Here is a 20957-nt window from a genome sequence, read left to right as displayed (position 1 = left end):
TATTTTTCCACTGATTTCTTTCCTCTGTCGCCATTTCTATTTTTTTTATTATTACTTTTAAGCCTGCTGAAAGGTACAGTTAAAAAAGTTTTTTAAAAAAACACACAAAAAACACCCAATCATCAATAACACTTTATTGTTAACATTCTTATTCACAATTCTAATATATATAATATATATAGCATCATAGTTGACATTCAAAGAAATTAAACAAAACAAAAAATATATATATATATATCCTCAGCTATTGGAGGTTTATCAGGCGCTCCAGTGTTGCACTCTGGGTAATCTAGGCACATTCTGGTAGAAAGGAGGGGAGGGAAATAAAATAAAAATACCCGTCAGTAGTTTTGTCACAGGAAGTCAAAAAAGTGGCTTGCTTGCTTCCTTGCTTCCTGGGAGAACAAACATTTCTCCAAAGCGAAGGTGTGTCATACTTAACGTTTTCATTGGAGTCCAAATGGAAAGAAAAAAGTTAGTTCATCAAAACAGTTTGTCATAATCCAACATCTGAAGGCGGGGCCAAATGTATCCAATCGCACAGAAGCGTGCATTCAAAATTCCCTCCTCCTCCTCCTCTTCCCCCCACTCGAGTAATTTTATGGCTTTCGGCTGCCACTCGGCTCACACTGGCACAAAAGAATGATCGATTTGGACAAAAATAAGAAATGATAAGTTCAAGTGCGCTCAAATGCTTTTGTAGGGAGGAAGTGGGCCCCCCCCCCCCAAAAAAAAGAAAAAAAAAGTGTTTGGAGTCGGGTCAGTCAGTTGCAGAAGCTCAAGTGGACCTGCTGGCCGTAGAAAGCGTGACTGGAGCGCTCGGCCACGGCCCGGCACGCCGCCTCCTCGCTGGGGAAGGTGACCAAGGCCTCGCCGCTGCACTGGCCGCTGAAGTTGTACAGGATGAGGACGGCGTCCGGCGGGAGCTGCGCGGCAACCCAAAAAATAAATGACACGCTCAAGAAAAAGTGTGCATGCGCGCCCTGTGGCTGGCCCATTTACTTAACACCAGGGGGAGCCCGCGAGTCTGAGATCACACTGGGGATGGAGGGAGAGAGGGAGGAGGTGGCAAGGTTACAAAAGGTCATTTGGATGCCAGCAGACCACAGCTCACGTTGGTTAGTTAGCTTAGCTAGCATGCGAAACCGGAGACGATAGGCTGCGTTCAGGACACAAACTGTTGCAAGCTTGCTAAAAGTTAGCATAGAGTGCAGAGTCATACTCACAAGTAGTGTTCTTTACGCCACATATTAGAGGTGAGGCCTTCATACAAAAATGCTACTGTACAATAATGTACAGTACATCAACTCACACTAAAGTGAATACTAGGGGTAATGCATTTATTTATTTATAATAAAATAAAGTCATGCATTATAATTTACAGGGTTTTGGTGTCAACTGCAAGAGTAGCAGGCAGCCCTAATTCATGCAACCAATGTAATACATTTTTTAAATTGTATTAAGTATGAATTCTTCCGCTTACAAAGGAGGCTTTTATCCAATACTTAGATTTTAACCAATTCTAATATACTGCAAATAAATGCTTCTTTTTTTTTTTTTTAAAGAGTACCAGTCGTCTATAATTGGTTATACATTTATTATAGAAGAAAACATGCAAATTCTGCTTCTTTTTTTTTTTAAATAAAAAAAATATGGATAAAATGCATTTTATTCCGTCTATATTGTATTATCATACTATATTTTGAAAATGTTTCACTTTCATGGTGTATGAAGAGATTTTCACATGAATTGAGACAAGGATATCAAGTATGTAGAATTTGTTTTCTAACTATGTTGGTGCTAACAGAGACATATTAAAAGTTTTTGCTGTGATTTGCATTTTACTGACAAAGAAAATGCAGGTGTGGCATTCACTTAAGTCAATCATTGTGATGCAGCTCCCATTCCAAGAAATTTGGCAATTTTAGAAAAAACAACAACCTGAACCTGAATAAATATGACAGAAATTGTAATCAAATGTATTTTAGTTGTTACACTCCCTGCTGTATTCATGCACAAGCACAATGTAACGTACAGCACTTCCAAGCTGCATTCTTTGAACAGGCCACCAAGGGGCGCCACTTGTGAGCAGAGCATTAAATGGAGGCCATTACAGCAGAATTCCCCGTTCAGCAATCGGAAGAACTCGCCCAAAAGGGAAGCAAGGATTCATTTGGGGGGGGGGGGGGAGCATGCAGGTCGACAAAAGCGAGTTAGAGAGCACGCGAGCACCATCAAGCCAAGCAACGGGGGACAGCCGCGTCCCGTCACACGGGGGTCCGGGGGCCGCTTACCTTGGGGTCAGCCCCTACAGGCAGAGCCATTCTTTGGGCTGAATCAGACTCCTGGCCTGTTCGCTCATCTGAACCATGCTGCCGTACTCCTCGGGGGCGTACTACACATAGCATCATAACCAACACAGTCAGGCTGACGCCGGTACATTTACTATCACACACACACACACACACACACAATGATCTCAAGGTTCTTTCTCACACTGCAAGAGAACCACCAAATTCAGGCAATGCAAATGTAGTGCTACCTTGACTTTCAAGTCACCCAACTTAAGACTTTTAGTGAAAAGAGGCAAAGTGTTAATTGCCGCGCCCCATGAAATTAAAACAACAACAAATGTGTTTATTTAATCAAAACAACTTTCGAGAGTGTTATTTTAAGGGTAAGTAGTTAGAAGCCTTTAACCAACAGCCATTTGAAGATAAATTTTAACGATACTTTAATTACAAACATATATTTACTCGCTGTGAAACTCTTCCTTTGGCTGTATTATACTGCCACCTGGTGGCCAATGCAGGCACACACAAAAAGAGCACAATGTCAATGGGCATTGTGACACTTTTTAATTCTTTACAATCTATTTAATAATCTTGTTATTGCCGTTTCTTTTGATGAGAACAATTCTGTAGAGTGGTGTTTTTTTGTAAAAAAAAAAATATGTATACAAAAATGTCAGTGTTTTTTGGCGGTGGCATTTCCTTTCACTTCAATGGGGAAATATGTTTTGAGTGTGGTCACGTCACGGAATGGATGAAATTTGCAAGTCAAGGTCTATTGGATGCTGTAGCCAATAGTGATGGGCATGTGAACAAAAACAATCAATTCACTTTCCACTTCTGTGGCTTTCAGTTAGTTACACTTTTGCATTCAAGGGCTTTCCCCCCCCCCCCCCTTTTTTTTTTTTAAATGGCCAGATGGGTTAAGTCATTTGTAGACAAGCTTAAAAGAAAAAAACTAGTGTAAAATAAATTTTAAAAAAAAAAGTAAAATAATAATGAATATTATTTTAATTTTACAATTAATTTAATTAGAATCCAATTTAAAAGGGGAGGTTAATCCAAAAATGTTATTCAACATAATATGTTCTATGCAGCCACACTAGTCTTAACAAAGCATTCTGATTAGTATTGTTTGTGGAATATGAATTAAGCAGCAAATAATCAATCAATAACTCACGCCCATCCCTACTAGCTGAGAAAAGCAAAATCAGTTCACTCAATTCAACAAGAGTAAAAGTAAATAAGATAAAACAACAAAAAAAATCCCTCCACCTAAGACCCAGCCACTCTCTAGCTGGTCGTGTTAAGTCAAACCTCACAGCGCCACCTCATACAGTCTGGCAGCAAAGGATTATGGGAGGCAAAAATGGGCTTGAAATGAAGAGTGCAGTGACACACCAAATGGACGTGTGGCCACCGTCTCCAATCAATCATTTGGGAATCAAACCTTAACCTCTCTCTTCAATGCAGGTACTGACCTGGTATCCTTGGAAAAAGCCGAGGATGTCCTTGACGCCGGTGTTGTAGGGAAGGCCCTGCATCCGCACCAGAGCTCCAGGTTGAGGCAGCACCGGGGACGAGGCGGCCGCCGCAGCGGCGGCTGCGGCCGCATGGTGGGGCTGGGCCGCCACCGCTGCAGCCACAGATGGGGGGGCCGCGAAGTAGCTCATTGCGGAGGGGGACACTGGCGGGCTGCGGAGGGAACCAGACAGCTGAGGAGTTTGCTTTTTCTTTTTTTTACTGAAATGGTTGTGATGGGCATAATGGATCAAGGTGTGGAATTTTGAAATGATTTAGCCAAAAATAATTATCTGCTTGGGAAACTGGTGTTGTCAGCAAAATGTGCGCTGCTTGACAGCAACCAGCAGAGGGTACTGTTGATTGCGTCCCATTTGCTGGCCAAAGAGGTTATGACTGCGCATGAACAGAAAGCCTAGCTCACAATTTGGTTTGGGGAAAAAAAGTGACAATAATGTCTTTGTAAAGAAAAAAACAACTGCTTTAGTGAAATACAATTCATAAAAACAAGGAAATGGTGTCATAATCGAGCAAAGAGGTGACGTGCGTACCTGGGGTAGTAAGCCGTGTAGTTCATGTTCATGTTCATGTATAGATGAGGGTGAGGTGGGTAGTAGGCCAAGGCTGGGCTGTGTGTGGCCTGATGAGGTCTGGGAGCGGCCAGCAGGGGGGGCTGGTAGAGGGCTGCCTCGGACAAGATGGCAGGTGGGGTTGGGAAGGCGTAGGCTGTAGGGGGAGATAAACCTAAAAAAAAGAGAAAGAAACATACATTAGAGAGCACATTACACAGCCGGGGCAACTGTAAAGTCTACTTTTAGTGAGAAACTTAAATGATGATTTAGTTTCACTTTCCAAATCAACCTTTAATGATTTGGTATTTTATTTACAAAGCTGACTTCACTCCATCATTGTCACAAAATAAACAAAGTTAAATGGCAGCATGGACGTATTTACATACAAACAGCCTCTGTCCAGTCTGAGGCTGTGGGCACCTCAATGGGGAACATAATGAGAAGACGCCAAAGAACACTTTAGGAAAGAGATCGTTGGTGGGGAGAAGAAAAAAAAATCTGTCTACCAATCTAATCTCTACAGATAGAAAAGAGAGCAAAGGGCAAAGTGCAGTTTCCCTGCATACGGTCAAAAGCGGCATCCTTGCTTCCGACTCATTCATTCTGACAATTGCATAAATTAACACACACAAAATCATATATTAATAATAAAGTAATTTAAGTACAGTGTGCCCTCGTTTCTCGCAGATTTTTTACAGCATGCTTTCCCCCCCCCACAGCTTCAGACGGCTCACCCGCCCCACGGTACACGCGAGTCTGCGCCGGTTGCACGTGCGCTTGAGTGGAGCGACCGCGGCGATGGGTTTACGTGTCATGCCTCGTATCTTTATCATTAAAATTAAGAGTGTCATTTCTAATAGCTGTTTTGTGTGTTTTTATAATTATTATAAGATCTACAAAGGTTTGACCACAGAGTGTGTAGGCCTACTGTATTTAAATAAGAGATACATTATGTGGGGAAAATGTTAACGCCTATCGGAGAAAATTGCATGTATAAAGTGTGGTGAGGCGTTAGCCTTAACGCATTTATAATAAATGAAAAAAATATAGTATGAACGAAAAAAAACATAGAATAAACTAAAAATATATATACTGTGCTATATAACTTGACTATAATAAGTAAATTAAAAAAAACATACCGGTACATGATGAATGAAAAAGCATTCATAATAAAATAAAAATCCTACCCCAAAAAAAACATCATAAACGACAATATATAACGGAAAATAAATAAATAAAAAACGAACGCAGATTTCCATTATCGCAGGAAGTTTTGGGAACTTAACACCCGCGATAAATGAGGGAACACTGTATACCCAAATCATTTGTGTTGTAAAGGAGACTGTGAGAATGTGAAATTTAGTGTTCGGCAGACGAGACTTACAGGGGAGTTTGCAAGGCGGTGGCGAAAGGCCGCTGCGGTTCAAGGTTCCTCCCATCAGTACGATGCTCATCTCCTCCGTGGAGCACTGGAACACTTCCACGTAGCGGTCCTTCATGGTCTTCTTGTGGCACTTCTGGGACACCATAAAAGCTTTTTCCGGGTACTTCATCTGGATGAAGGCGTCGCCCGAGGGTCGGCCCTAAAACACAAAGCAAGCAATCAGCTTCGTGCTGACATTTCGGATGTAAAAATCACAAGGCGAGGCCACGGGTCTCACCTGCTGGTTGAGGACCATGTGGACTCCGTGGGGTTTGATGTCAGCGGTGTGCTCGCCCATGAACTCCAGGATGTCTTCGATGCCGGCCGTGTAAGGCAGGCCACGGAGGCGGACGCAATCGCGGGTGTTGCTGCCTGTCGGCAGAAAGGGCTGCGCGGCGAAGACGGGGACGATGGGCGAGGCGGGCAGCGATGATATCAGAGGGGTGGACAGGTAGCGAGTCAGCACCTACCAAGCACAAAAAGGTAGAAAGACAAAATCAGCGTGAGGAAGAAAGTAAAAGCGAAATAACAGAAAAGCACAACTGGATTGCAGCTGCTATCTTCCCCCCCCCCAAAAAATAGCATAATGGTTGTCAAATTTATTTTAGAATTTATTATAATTATAAAAATGCAATTTAAAAATATTTTTAAAAAGATCAAATACAAAATAATAATTAAAAAAAATAAAATAACGGTCTAAACTGACCTGTTGCACCTCCGCCGCAGTGCTGCGAAAGAGCTCAATGTAGCGCTTGCCAAGGATCTGCCTGTGCTTTTTCAAGGCGTTCTGGGCGTACTCGTCACAGGAGAAAAGCACAAAAGCATCCCCGGTGGGTCTTCCGTCCGGGTATTTCACAAACAGCAGACCCTCTGTACCGTCTGTGACCGGGCTCTCGGGGCCGAGGAAGTCCAGGACTTCCTGCGCCGTGGCAGTGAACGGCAGACCCCGCATGCGGACGATCACTTGGTTTTCTTTGGACAGGAACTGCGTCACCTCGTTAGATGTGCCTGGTGTCAGAATGACATAAGAATATCGTATGTAAAAAACCATAACATTAAGACATATACTGTACATTACTGTATTCCTGAGGGGTCCATTTTTAGTAGTTCACTGCATTATATAGTGTACATTTGTTGTACTGTTTTTCTCTATTCGTCTTTCACGTTCAGTTTTTAAAATGTACTTCACATTAATAAAGTGAAGAAGTACACTCTATCTTAGTATTTCAGTACATCTGCTTTAAAACTGGCAATTTATAATGTGAAGTCATGATGATAATCATACAGTATCAATTTTCTGGTGGATGGTTGCCGGTCCGCAGAAAGCATGTACATTGTATGAACCACGTTACTAATATAATTTATATATGGCTTCAAGTCAAAACTGGCAAATTACACAAACACACGCAAATAATGGCATATATCCCTGACTGGTTGTTACTGATAGATTTCCAAGTGCATCACTTTTATTTCCCCTTTCATAAATGATCTCATCTCAACTATTTACTCAAAGGCCACTGTGTGTCAATCTGCATCGATCTGAGCTCATTCCGATTAAAGTCCACTGTGAATTTCTTTGCGTGCTATCTCTGTTGTGTTATTGCTACTCAGTGCACCTGAGGCCCTCGGCCCCAGCTTTGTCTCCTCACACCCCCTTTGTATCAGCACTGGTCTGGTCATAGCCCCCGCCACCCCCCAGGGGGAATGTGGACTTTGAGGCTGAGCAGAGCAGGTGAGGGTACAATTTCTGTTCTACTAGTCTGCGAGGGTTGGGCTGGAGGGAGGACGAGATGAGGAAGGGTGGATAGTGTGGTGGGAGGGGGTGGGGTTGGGGGGGGGTTGGGTGTTGCTCCTCACAAAGCATCTTTTATGAGTCCAAGATAAGCTGCCGGAGATCACTGGGATGAGGAAGGCACACAGGTAACAGGAGACAGCAAAAGAAACCTTCCTTTAAAGCCATTAAAAGAGTTGCTCTTTTAGAGATGTGTGTGTGGGAGGTCTTTAAATAGTTTTAAAAAATTATAATAATAATAATAATAATAATAGTAGGCCGCTGTACCAAAACGTAAAGCTTTTCACAACGATTCCTCATGCACATAGTACAGAAGGGAGAAAAAAAATTATATCTAACCTCCAGCAATCTTGAGGAATTCCTCTCCTGTGGCCTTGTAGACCTGAAACAAAAAAAATAAGGAAATATGCATTTTGACTTAAACTCAGAAGACTGAACATTCTAGACTCTTTCTATTCCATTCAAACATCATGACACTTTATGTAAAGGACAGCTTCTGCTTGGACCCCTAAGGTAATTTTTTGGGGCAGATGTATGACAGTTTAGATACTCTACAAAACAAACATAAACGCGTCTTATTAATTTGTTGGATGCCTACAGGCTGATTTAGCACCTTCATCTTCATCTTCGGGGGGGGGGGGGGGGGCTTTAACGCCCCAACAAGCCTGGAGGAGCCCATTACGGGCCTCCACAAAGTTGGTGCTGAGATTTCACTTTAGACAGTGATGCAGCCCTGCAGCAAGCTAGTTTTTGACACAACATATTTCGCAGCCTCAAACTGCTTATTGAAAGGAATGACACAAACACTAAGGTATGCTTCATATTACTATGACAAGTCCAGTAGAAATCCATGTGCAAGCTGACCTCGATGTAGCGGCTGCCCATGTGGTGCTTGTGGCGCTCCAGTGCCAGGTCTCTGTGTTCTGAGTTGATGAAGCGAACCAAGGCCTCGCCATTCCTCCTGCCCTGGGCATTGAGGCATAAGGCCACGCCCCCTCTGAAACAAATCATTACCTTTAAAATAGCCGTTGAACTCGCTACAAAAGTAAAACTGGTTCAATTTAAAATCCATAGAGTCACACTTACTTGGCTATATTGAGGCCTTTGAAGAAGCGAGCAATGTCTTGGTCTGAAGACTGCCATGGAAGTCCTCGCGCCCTGATTATAGTCTCGTTGTCCACTGGCTCCGTCTTAATGCTGCAGGAAAACACAGCACTGGAACATCACTGCTAGCAAGTGTTGGACCAAGCAGCAACCCACAACATGATCCTTGACATTTATTGTAATGCAATTATTGACAAAAGGATTTCCATCCAAGTATTCAAAAGTGTGGCTAAATGTGATATTTGCCAATTGTCCAAACACTTTTATAAAAAAATGAAAGCTCAATGTCTACAGTCACTCTACACTCAATCATTAAGGGCCAGACTCCTGCTATTGTTCAAATGTTTTATAAAACCATAAAATCTATTGTTAGTTGTGGTGTGCTGATAAGGGACTGAGAAAAAATATTGCTTGTCCTTATGCCATTGCTCAAAGAAAAGAAGAAAAAAACTATAATGGTACAATTTAGCACAGTACAAGGCAATTTATTTGTATGTATGTACCTTTCAATCTAAAAGACTGTCGACTGACGCTATAGTTTATGCTAAATTTAACACTGTATGCTCAATTGCCCCTGAGCCTGGTTTAAGGTGTGACAGGAACAAAGATGTGTGTCCATAGGCTTACACTTACCACGTGCCAGAATCAAATTTGTACTTCACGGTCTCAACACAGGAAAAATTGTGATCTAAATGGAGAAGAAATGAGGAAAATCTATCAGAAAGATAGCACCAAGCTAAAGTTTACTGCTCAACAAACATTCTTCCTGTTGACATTCGGGTTGGGCTAGTTTTCCTAAAACGAGCAAGACCGGTTGTGTGCCAAAAGTGACAATTACATGAACAATCAGGTAATGAAAGCTAAGCACTTTAATTGTGTTTTCATAGCAGGTTGCCTGTTGGCAAATGTATGCGTGCTCGTAGCTTACGTCGATGATGTAATGATGATGCCAAGAGTGGTGGATGCTTACTGTGAGGCTCAGCCAGGATGCAGAGGATCAGCTGCACCATGCTCATCACTTCCCTCATTCCCATCAGCTGTTCTGACGCTGCAGCTAGACCCACATCTGCACGTCCAGTTAAAGTTATGCTACTGTTTTACTTTGCTTTAATTTACTTATCGATCTCAAAAATGACCAAACAAACCGAGCACAGCAACAAACGTTTGTTAGAGAATCCAAAATGATCTCTTTATAATTGTTATCCATTTCAGCTGAGCATAAATTTTTTTAAAAAAAAGATACGTTCTAACATGGAAGAGAGCTCCAGCTTGTTTGCAGGGCCGGCGTTGGGGCAGCATTTCTCAAACTCTTTTCTCAAGTCCACAAATGAGAAGAAACACTCGGGAAGGACGAGATTCTGTGTAGCAAGATACCAGAAGGGATGCTCAGGCACAAGACAGTATGTCATGTCAAAAACATGCAGGAGTCAAATAAATACATAATGACAGGAGTTTAAAATTACAACAATAACTGTTGTGGTTTTGCATAATGTTTTTACTGCTATAAAAGCAGTGAAGCAAGGCTGTCCAGACACAAAATATTTTGTTTGGCATTTGGTGAAGGCGCTACTGTCACAAAATATTTTTCCTTACATAACATTTTAATATTCTAGAAGCATTTATTTGCAATACACTAAATCAAATGTGTACGTTTAATATTTACTCATGGGAACTCTTAAAGGCTGTGGAATACTCACTACCAGGGCACAAAGAAAGAAGAAAGCCCACTCTTATTTAATTTACATTCATCCAGAGTATTTTATCTGGAAAATTATCAGCTTGCATTTCTTTCTGGTACTTGTCTCCTGCTTCTATTACATTAACCAGTAGGGGCACAAAGTAAAACAGCTGACGGGATGTTTTTTTTTTTTTTTTTTACATCGTGGAAACTCTTTTACCTTTTTAGATGCTTCTGGGTGAAGAGCCTGTCTGATGACCAGGGGACTGTTGACACAAAGAGTGTAAGAGCTCCTTTTGAGACACTCCAATTCCGATGTCAGCGACTGCTGAAACTGCAAAACCAAACAGAGTCAAAAATGTCAACTGTAATTTCTCAGATAATGCTCAGGCATTGCTTGTAGTCACTAGCAGGAACACTAATTATTTTTTCAAAGGAAAATTTACAGACAGCTCTAAGAGAGCTCATCAGGTCGTGCTGGATTTATCTAGTGGTAACTGAGTTGACTTTTGTAACAATTACTTTAGGGTTTGAGCACAATTCACAGCACATAGTGTGAATTAAATAAGGGACTTGAAAATGAAGGGCAGACAAGTGAAGGTGGTGTTATGTTTGAGGTTTGTATTGCGTGAGTTTGTCATCGCAAACAAGGCTCGTCTGACGGGTTTGACTGTTTGTCGAGTGTGGGAGGGGAGCGAGGTCGGCTCGTCAAGAGGCCATACGGGTCTAACCTGTATCGTTTAAATGATGCTAACACCCAATCCTTAAGACCAGCATCCCGCACATTCGTGTTTGTTTTATTTAAACTCAGATATACACAATGATTGTGTTGTGTCAACCTAATGCTATTTAGTACCCACATTAAACACCCTGCATCATACAATAGCTGTTTGTAATATTTTGGATACAGTACCTTTTTTTAAAAGCCATATAAAGCTAAATGACATCACAAAAACATTGTGACACGTGTAACTAACTGACAGTGTTTATTAAAACTGATTTTATCTTTTTTTTTTACTTTTATTGGATCTTTACCTTTTTAACACATTGAATCTTCACCTTGCTTAAGATTTCCAATTTGGGTCTTAAGTTGAGAAAGTTTAGGGGCCCCAACAGATGCCATAGGTGACAACATAAATGAAGGGCCAGTGAAACTGGCTGACAGCCAGGAGTCTCACATGGCCACAGGCTACATATGACTGATAATCAGACAGCAAGTGTTACAGGTGCATGTTTGGGCCCGTTTCTCAGCGTAGAAAATGCAGGGCCACGAGGCAATGTCAAACATCTGCTAACAAACGAGGGGAGTCATAATACAAAAAAAAAAAAAAAAAATGAAAGCGTTTCACTAATGATACAGCATCATCAAGTTCTCAAAAATAATTCTATTAGCTTGGTGCTCATCCTCACCAACTACAGATTTTACACTGGGCAAATACAAGGGACAGATCTTACAAAAAAAAAAAAAAAGTTGTTGCTTAATTAGCATAAGAGACAAGTGTTTCCCACGAATGACACCCAGAAAGAGACTTCCTTATAGCACAACAAGGATTGCCAAATTATTAAGTAGGCTGGCAAACAAACACTCTCAACAGCAGCGTCACACCCTGACTGACCTCTTCCCTTTCAAACTGAACGAATGTGTTCAAATCTTAAACCAACCGCAACATTAGAGAGACGCACAAAGATACAAGCCCATGAGTCCACCTCTACAATAGGCCTATGCATAAACATCTAAACAGTGGAACAACCAAGTCCAATGAGATTGTACTCATTTGACTTTAACATTTTCTATGGTATGGTATGCCTTACTTTTTTTCTTTTTTTTTGGCAACACTCCAAAAGAAGGTCTTCCATGTTGCATTACAGTACATCACACATGAGCTAAGTGAAGAAGAGCTCTATTGGATAAGTTTTAAGATTTCTTCTACACACATTTTCTCAACCTGTCTGAACAAGGACGGTTAAGAGAAGAAGAATGTAAGAGGAGAAGCAGTAAGCGGACTCAAACAATACAGACGCAGATTTGACTCCAACATACTTCAACCAACTACAAGGTATTTTCACAAATGAGGGGGAGGAAACGGCCTTTGAACGTGGTCCTATCACAAGTCTCTCTCTCTCCAGTCGAGTGTTTTCATGCAGAGGTGAGAGGAAGGGTGTTGCTGGTGGCCGCAACAAACTCCGATAAGTGTGTCAGGGTGTGTCATGGAAGTCCATAAGTGTTAAAGGTATTCAAGAAACCGCCACAATGATATGGTATGATTATTGTCAACCAATAAGACAATCCTACCCCGACTTTTGTAACATAACTTTTTGCTTAAAAGTGCATTTCAAGCTACAGTGTCATACGTATACTGTGACAATATTCTTGTATATAGCATTCATTTGGAATATTATCAAGGGTAAATATTAGTTACTTGAAATATGAGTGTTTACAGTTACACTAAAGCACAAGCCTTTGAACTTTACACACGCAAAAGTAAAGTGCAAATTCAACATCCAAACGTGTAATGTTGCAACACTTCAATTATTTTATGACACACCCAGCAGAGATGATGCACTGTTTGACTTTAGCTTTGTGACTTTTGCCTGTTGATTTAGCCTCAAAATCCCCTTGAAGTCAAGGTGAGCTTTAGAATGTTGCAAAACAAAGGTGGTAGTATTTATTGAAAGGCGGTGAAGTGATTCAGTTTCACCCTGAGAATAAAACGCACGCATCACTAAAACAGGCTGTGACACGCTGTAAATGTGCCAAACAAGAAAGCAACTTTAGGCGTGTTCCTAAAACGACAATAGATAATTAAAGCTGTGACGTCCGAATATACACGTAAATTGCATATTTCAACACTACCACCACCTGCATCAGCAGAACAGGTTTTCAAGTTTCACAACTTGCTGTCAATAACAATCTTGTGAGTCCACTTCATGGTAACTCGGACTAAATTTGTTAGTGTCCTCTCATGTACTGTTAATTAATTATTTAGCTAAACAGATTTGTTGAGTAGAACAATGCTGCCCAGTGCGTCCTAGTCAGGATGTAGTTCAACCATTTTTATCCATCACAGGGGGCAGACATTTTGCTTCTTGTCAACTGAAAACGACATCACAGTTGCTCAGGTAACGAGTAACGACCAATCACGGTTCACCTGTTTCTTGAATTTGGTCAGGTTGGCAAGCCGAGCCATGATTGGTTGTTTCCTGAGCCCGAGCAATGTGATATCATTTTCAGCCAACAGCAAGTGGCAAAATGGCCGCCTATCGAGATGGTTAAAAATGGCTGGATTTTGCTGCTTAAGTCGTATTCCACAAACACAATATCAAAATGTCATGTTTAGATTAGTGGAGGTGCATATAACATATAGTTGTAAACAAATTTTTGGGGTCGACTTCCCTTTAACAAACTCAATCGGTTGCAAAATGATCAATTACTTTCAATTTGGTCTTTGAAAGGACCAATAGCAAGAGATTAATGGGTGACACAAAGGAATGAAAAGACCGGAGTCAATGCTTGGGTTAATATTTGAAGGTTCAGCACACCAACTGTCCTAAGGTAACCAGCCTTGTTTGAAACGTTAACCATCCTTTTGCATTTCACTCTGAGCAAGAATACAAAGCAGCGCTAGCATTAAGCCCATGACAGCATTATAAACACTGGCAGGGGTGGAGAACGGAGGACCCAGTGCAAACAAACACTATTGCAAGGTTGGTCAAAAAACATGTTTGACAACATAAGCACTATTGGCGAAACACACATACTGACAAGGAGCAACACAAGCAAATTGTATCTAAAAACGCCCTGTTTAAGAACCTCCACACCACCGTCCCCTCCCTTCCCCTCTGTCTGTCCTCCAGCTAAGAGAAAGGTGCGGTCGCAGGCAAACAACCTACCTTCCAGATGTCTGAAGCAGGCATCAAGCAAAGACAAGACCGGACCTGTGACTATTCTTAATCTCCAACAACCTCGGGCGACGCGAGCTCCTGAACTTCTACACACTGTCAGAACACCAACCCACCCCCATAAAAGGTCATCAAGGAGATTTGCAGTTCTTGTACACATGACTAACAATCTCCTTGAATTCTAATACTGTAAAGTGAAAATGTAAACGTCCCAAAAGTCATACAAACTCAACACCAGATGGATAGCGCCAGGATTGTTTGTACACTTCTTAACATTAAATGTATTTCTCATCTATAAATTCAACTCAGTGTTTGATTGATTTCACATCTTGATGTCAACCATGATTGACTTATTTTTACACTAAGTTATAAGAACACTAAAATGTAACTTATAAAAATGCTTTTAGAGTTAGTAAAAGTTGTAAAAGGACAACCCTGGAGTACCTCATTACCTGCGGGAAACTGTTTTTCAAATAAGTCCGTGGGGTAAAAATAAGTTCCATTGAAGACGTGCTGCCAGTCAGCAGTCTGAAGATGCTCAAAGGGTCTTCCAGACTCACCTGTTGCAGAACTTTATCCAGGGGCTCGGCATTGACAACGTCGTCCAAACTGAGACCCGTCTCCTCTTTGCACTCATCTGCAAGCTCCAAAGTGTCTGGCTTGACAAGACATCTGTGAATCTTGCCCACCTGAATGGAACAAACTTTTAGAATTTCATGCCTCGGTAACAAGAGACAAGCTACTTACAGCAGCAGGCTGCCCTCCCATACAGGAAATTGACATTTAAGAAATAAAATGACAACGTGGTTGCAAAGGAGAACTTAATAGACAAGGGGTGGGTTGACATTGCAAATCAAAAGGGTGTGTTTTTGCTCCAATTAGGTAAAAAGCAGAAAAAGACAGAAAGAAAGAACGAAAGAATTAAAGTACCCCCACCCCCTCCCCCTCGTGTGCCCGCTACATTTGAGCTGCACACCTGCACAGAAAGTGGGCTAAAGAGCTAGCATTAGCACACACCGTGTTGATTTTATGTCAAACAACAACAGTTAACAGACACGATACCGAATTAAAATACACACGCACACACACGCACACTCTAGTACAAGAAACCGAACGAATGAACGGGCCGTACCTTTTTTTCACGTAGGTCCACAATTTGCCACACCAAGAGAATTATTTCCCTCTCATCCGAACCCAGTTTACCCCCATTTGCACCAGCTGTTGCCCCAAAGAACACCACCAGAGTATCACTGTGCGAAGCCATCAGGGACCACAAGGGTAAAAACTACAATTAAAGCAAAGATTAAACTAAAAACAACACGAGAGTTCACCTTTTTCCAAGTGATAAGAGGAGCGACCAAAAAGGTCTGGAAACTCAATTGAGGTAAGGGGAGAGAGCGAAAAATGAAGGGAGATTATTTTCAGAGGGAGCCACGAAGGAGTTTGCGGCCAGTCACTCTACCTGTTGCTGTACTTGAGAGCGTTCTATCCAGCGATACTGGTTTGACTGGTAAAAAAGGGTGGAAATCCGTGTTTGGTTCACACGAACTCCATAACAAGCCTTGGAGGGTTTTTTTTTTTTTCTTCTTCCGTTTTTTTCTAGTCACCTGTGTTTGTCTCAGCCCTTGAGCCAGACGAGTCCGCATGAGTCTTCTTATTGGCTATTTCACAAAGGTGAGGGCGGAACAATGAAGCGTATTATGTTATCTGATTGGTCAGTGGCATTAAACCAGGAAGTAGCATGACAAAATGAGTATGTGGTCGAAAAACCTCCATGAGGTATTCCTGTGGAATGTTGAAGATTAGTGACTGAGAAACACGCACACAAAAAAAACCTACCTGCTGTCACTGAAAAGTCATCTTTTAGATGGTTAAATTGAACGTCTATGAAGTTTACAAAAGTACTGGCTGTGTAAATTTATATTAAGCACACTTTCAAAACAAAGACATTTGCCATGTTATGGTGTGTTTTTTTTTCTCTTTCCTTATTTGTTTTAAACAGTTTTTGAGGGACATATCATATTGAACATCCACTAGTAACTAAAACGTAAGGATAGAGTATTCGGTATAGTAGTAAAAATTCAGGAAGGACTACAGTACTGTATAACCTTTACAAGTGAAATATCAGCCTTTAAATTAAAATGTCCAACTTTTGAATATTTTGTATATTTTGCTGAACTTGCTCTAGCTGAACAGCAACATTCACAACAGATGTTTGATCCATGAATCAACCAATACATTTCCAAGGATGTCCTCTTGCGCCTTTCTGTGTCACTCCCAGTCACAAATTGCTGATGACATTGTTTATTGTTCTACATTACAAACATTTGAAGATTAAATATGTGGAGGATTTTATAGCATTTCCTCAGTGGTTTTATTTGTTTCATGTAACATTTTACAATGTTCTTTTTTCATGAAAGTCCTCATCGGCCATGTCAAGAACCTCAAATTCCATGTTTTGTTAACTCTGACACACCCATCTCTTTGAGCGTTTCCTTGTTTTTTAATTGATCAAATTCCACCTTTCTTTGTCCTAGATCAGATGAACCAGTCCGAGCAGTAAAGCGACACTTGGGAGATTGATCTGAAATCCAAGAAGTTGAATGCGTATTCCATCATGACAGTGGAGAATATTTATTGAATGGCATGTTTATGCATGCTTAGAAACCCTAATTTCAGCAGTCGCTTCTGCATACATTTATTTCAATGTTAGCAGAATACACTCTCATTCATCTGCTGCTTATGTGCACAAATGATGCTCAATGTTATTTTTTTATTTTTTATTTTTTTTGGTGCAAATTGGGCACTTCTGTCTTTGTCTTTTTCACGGCTTGCCAAGGGGTGTAGACATGGGAATTTTGAAACTATCACTAGTTAAACCCTTGCCTCAGACACAAGAGGTTATGGGTTCGAAAATCAACCTTCCTCCTGAATTCCAAAACATGCAAGTTAGGTTAACTGATGACTCTAAATTGTCATGGTTGTGAATGTGAGTGTGAATGGAGGACCCAGAGAACATGCAAACTCCACACAGATCCCTTGACGGTGAGGCCGCCGTCCCAATGATGTGAACTTATGAACTATAAAAATTACAGGTAGGCTATTTGTCGCAACCCTAGACTGAATACATAAGAATAGACAGCCTCGACGTGTGTAGTGCAGTATTGTGCTAACTGCACTGCAGCATGCAGACACAATATCAATTAATTAATATCAATCACAATATCATATCAGAGGAGCCAACTTCAATGCAAATACAGTGTGCACACGCCACACAGGTTTTATGTCAGCTAAACAAGGATGACATCAGAAGAAATTGATTGGACTTAGTGTTAGGATCTTTTGACATCCATGACATGCTAAATGGTACTTAATTTATTGTATAGCACTTTTCCACTTGGTATCATTCACCCACTGATGACACAGCATTAGGAGCAACTGGGAGTTCTGTACTTGTTCAAAGATACTTTGACGTGGTCACAATGGCATGAGATCAAACCGACAACCTCTGGGTTGCAAGACGACCACTAACACTGAGCAACGGCGCCTCACTACACTATTGTCACACATTGGTTGCTTTTCTGTCATTTGAATGTGATCTCCTTAGCAGAATACAGTATATCCAATAGTTGGATGTTTGAACTGAGAAAAATTAGTAGCTAAATCGCCCAAAATTTGACATTTTATTCACTTTATTATTTGGGTATTTATTGTTTCTCTTTATGCTTTTAATGCTACTAACAAACAAAAAAATAGGAACAATATTTGTTTTTGTTTTTAAACGTTGGTAAAGCCAGAATTTTTGATTGAGCTCTTTTATCATGTCTGGTATACAACGTAATCAATAATAGAAAAGTAGTAGTAACACTGCCATCTACTGGTCGAGTGTCTGGTGACGATGCTTTTTTTTTTTTTATCCCAGTTTTATTAAGTGGCTTGTTTGATAGAAAACGCAATGGTTTGAGTGTTGTAAAACTTCTAAATATTTTAAAAACACACATTAATTCCGCATTTTGTGTAACAACAAAGGGAACATGCAACTTTTCATTTTGCAATGTCGTCATACAGAGGAAGTAAACGGGCCTGAGTCTGACAGTTGTCTGCTGTGAGATTCAAGAAGTCATAGCTTTCAAAAACATTTTACATTTCTGAGGTGCACCCTCAAATGGCCACCACCTGCCAGCCACTCGCAGGGCATTATAGCTAAACAACCATGCACACTCTCCTTCACGCTTAAGGACAGGTTAGTGTATTTGATCAACCTGCCATGCATGTTAGAAGCTGTGAGAACATGCAAACCCCAATGAGGTGGCCAGAGTCCGGATTTGAACCCCGATCAGAGAGCTGTGAAGCTGATAGCCACTTGTTTTGACTTTTAAACCACTTATAATACAAAACGTTTTACTTTTTTTATTGACTCAAAGAAGGATTAATTTCATTTGTAAATATTTTTTTATTGTAATTGTGGTGAGAAACACAACATTTGATGATTGATTGATTTTATTGTACTTTCAAGCTAAATAAATGTACATGTAAATAGTTACATTTCAGATACAATAAACAAAAAAAAAAGGGAGATAGATACTGTATATACATGCAGCTACATACACCTTTTCTTTGGCTCACATTGCTAGGAATGGTTGTTTTCACAAATGTCATTTGCCTCAGAGTTACACTGAGAGCTGCTGGTCTGATTGTTTTGTCTCTTGGACACAAAGGAGAACTCCCTGTTGCCCTCACCTGGAGAGGTGCTGGATATGTGCCGGAAGAGTTTCCGGATGCCCGTGTCTCGCAAAGAGCTGCGAAAGGAACGGGCGGCAAACATGTAGAGAACGGGGTTGATGGAACTACTGATGAAGACCATAGCGCCGCTGATGTAGGCCATGTTATTGTGCACATCCTCCAAATGACCTCCGATGTGGGGGAAAGACGCCTGCCTGGCCAGGATAATTAGCGAGAGTACGTTTCCTAAGTGGTAAGGCGTCCAACAAATGGCGAACACCACCACCACACTGGCGATGAGCACCGTAGACTTGCGCTTGGACTTGAAGGTCATTTGAGTAATACGGCTGCACAAGCAGCCATAGCACACCACCAGGATGGAGAATGGTAATACGTAGCCAATCAGAGTCTCCAGCAGCACACACACCAGCTCCTGAGTGTGTGAAGTGTACTTGTTGTACAAACAGTGCTCCTCTCCCGATTCCTCAACAACAACCCGCGTGAGGAGGGCGGGGACACTGAACAAGAAGGCCGCAGTCCACAGGAACAGCAACGCTTTACTTAGGGCCTTTTGCCTCTTCCATTGAGCCGAGGCGAAGGGATAGCGCACGGCCAAAAAACGCTCCACGCTCATGAGGGTGATGAGGAAAACGCTTCCATACATACAGGCGTTGATCAAGAAGCCCATGACTTTACAGGAGACCTCTCCGAACACCCATGAGTGGACCAATGAGTAGATCCACAAGGGCAGGGTGATGAGCACCAGAAGGTCGGCGGCCGCCAGGTGCAGGATTAGCACCACCGTGTGCGAGCGGTGCTTGACGTGGCGCAGGATGGTCCAGATCACCAGCAGGTTCCCAGGGGTACCGACCAGAAAGGACAGGCCTAAGATCACACAGACCGCCACCAATCCGACACCAAATTCCTCGGTGGCCATCTCATCCGGAGGAGAAAGCTCGCTTGAATGTGAGGTGCTGACAGTGGTGTCTGCATGAAAAACAAAAACAAAGTGCAGCAACAGCAAGGCCTCACTTCCTCTTTTTTTGCATGAAAAAGTAGGCGATTTCCTGTGACGAGTGACTCATGCTTTCACCATAAGATCAACAATTGGTTTGGAATATGCATTCATGCTTGTCAACAACATATCTTTAATGATCGAAAAATGCATGCGACAGATTGTACAACATATAATCCGTTGTGTAGAATTTTTTTAATGTTCACTTTAACAGTCCACTATAAATTTAATCAATATGCAAAAAAAACATGTTCTATCATATCAACGTAAATTGTTCAAATATAATTGTAGGTCTAGTAATCGCTAATTATGTTACATAAGTCGCACCGCGCCTTACTAACATGTTTCACCGTCATTTTTCTGCTATGGATACGCAAAAGGAGAATAACTTTGCAAACATAGTAATTGGTGGTTGGCTTGCATAGTGTGGACTCTCTGAGGCACCATATTGCGCATGCATTTTAACAGTGATTAGTTCATCACAAGATGGCATTATTTTCTACACACTGTTAATTTAAGGCGCATGACCATTCAAGCAATATCAGGAATTTGGCCTTTTAGTCTGCTGTGAACATCTGTGTGTGAGTTTTGGCCTATGGTAGGTCCTTTTTGTTCTCTTTTTGTATTTTTGTGTTTGACTGTTTGTCCTATTCAATAAACAGCGGAATCATTTACGGCACTAGATTCTATACACTGTCCCTTTTATGGAAAAATGCTATACTGAGATACATTTCTTTAAAATTATATGTCATTGTTTTTTTGTACTGGTGATATCAGTATTTGGATCGGTATTGGTGACTACTCAAGAGTTGAGTACTGGTATCTATTGGTCTGGGGGAAAAAAAGTGATATTAAACATCCGTCTGGCTCCTTGTAATCAATAATATTGCTAACAATATGAAACATTATTTTGCAGACATTTGGTTGACCACATATATG

The 20957-nt window shown here is 41.2% G+C and overlaps 2 protein-coding genes across 6 annotated transcripts; both read right to left on the bottom strand.

The window, feature by feature from the left end:
- Nucleotides 1–119: 119 nt before the first annotated feature.
- esrp2 (epithelial splicing regulatory protein 2) lies at nt 120–15891 on the bottom strand. Of its 5 annotated transcripts, none has more exons than XM_077563136.1 (16): nt 15744–15891; nt 15414–15566; nt 14842–14970; nt 10602–10715; nt 9947–10061; nt 9674–9769; nt 9337–9391; nt 8686–8796; nt 8464–8596; nt 7939–7981; nt 6514–6815; nt 6046–6273; nt 5769–5967; nt 4364–4556; nt 3773–3986; nt 120–926 (listed from the first exon to the last, which is right to left on the bottom strand). In XM_077563136.1, the coding sequence occupies exons 2-16, from the start codon at nt 15543–15545 to the stop codon at nt 765–767; spliced, it is 2226 nt and encodes a 741-aa protein (XP_077419262.1). In that variant the 5' UTR covers nt 15546–15566; nt 15744–15891; the 3' UTR covers nt 120–764. The 5 variants fall into 5 exon arrangements, with proteins under 5 accessions (XP_077419262.1, XP_077419261.1, XP_077419265.1 ...); XM_077563137.1 differs by lacking the exon at nt 15744–15891 and adding an exon at nt 2295–2395 and having other exon boundaries at nt 779–926; nt 15414–15737; XM_077563138.1 differs by lacking the exon at nt 15744–15891 and adding an exon at nt 2295–2395 and having other exon boundaries at nt 897–1038; nt 15414–15737.
- A 2874-nt stretch (nt 15892–18765) lies between these two features.
- On the bottom strand, nt 18766–20577 carry LOC144050663 (leukotriene B4 receptor 1). The gene has a single exon (XM_077564154.1). The coding sequence runs from the start codon at nt 19938–19940 to the stop codon at nt 18912–18914; it is 1029 nt and encodes a 342-aa protein (XP_077420280.1). The 5' UTR covers nt 19941–20577; the 3' UTR covers nt 18766–18911.
- Nucleotides 20578–20957: the final 380 nt, after the last annotated feature.

Source organism: Vanacampus margaritifer, chromosome 4, assembly GCF_051991255.1.
Source record: "Vanacampus margaritifer isolate UIUO_Vmar chromosome 4, RoL_Vmar_1.0, whole genome shotgun sequence".
NCBI classification, from domain to species: domain Eukaryota; kingdom Metazoa; phylum Chordata; class Actinopteri; order Syngnathiformes; family Syngnathidae; genus Vanacampus; species Vanacampus margaritifer.
Note: the sequence above shows the minus strand (reverse complement) of the source record. Positions and strands in the feature narration are given on the sequence as shown.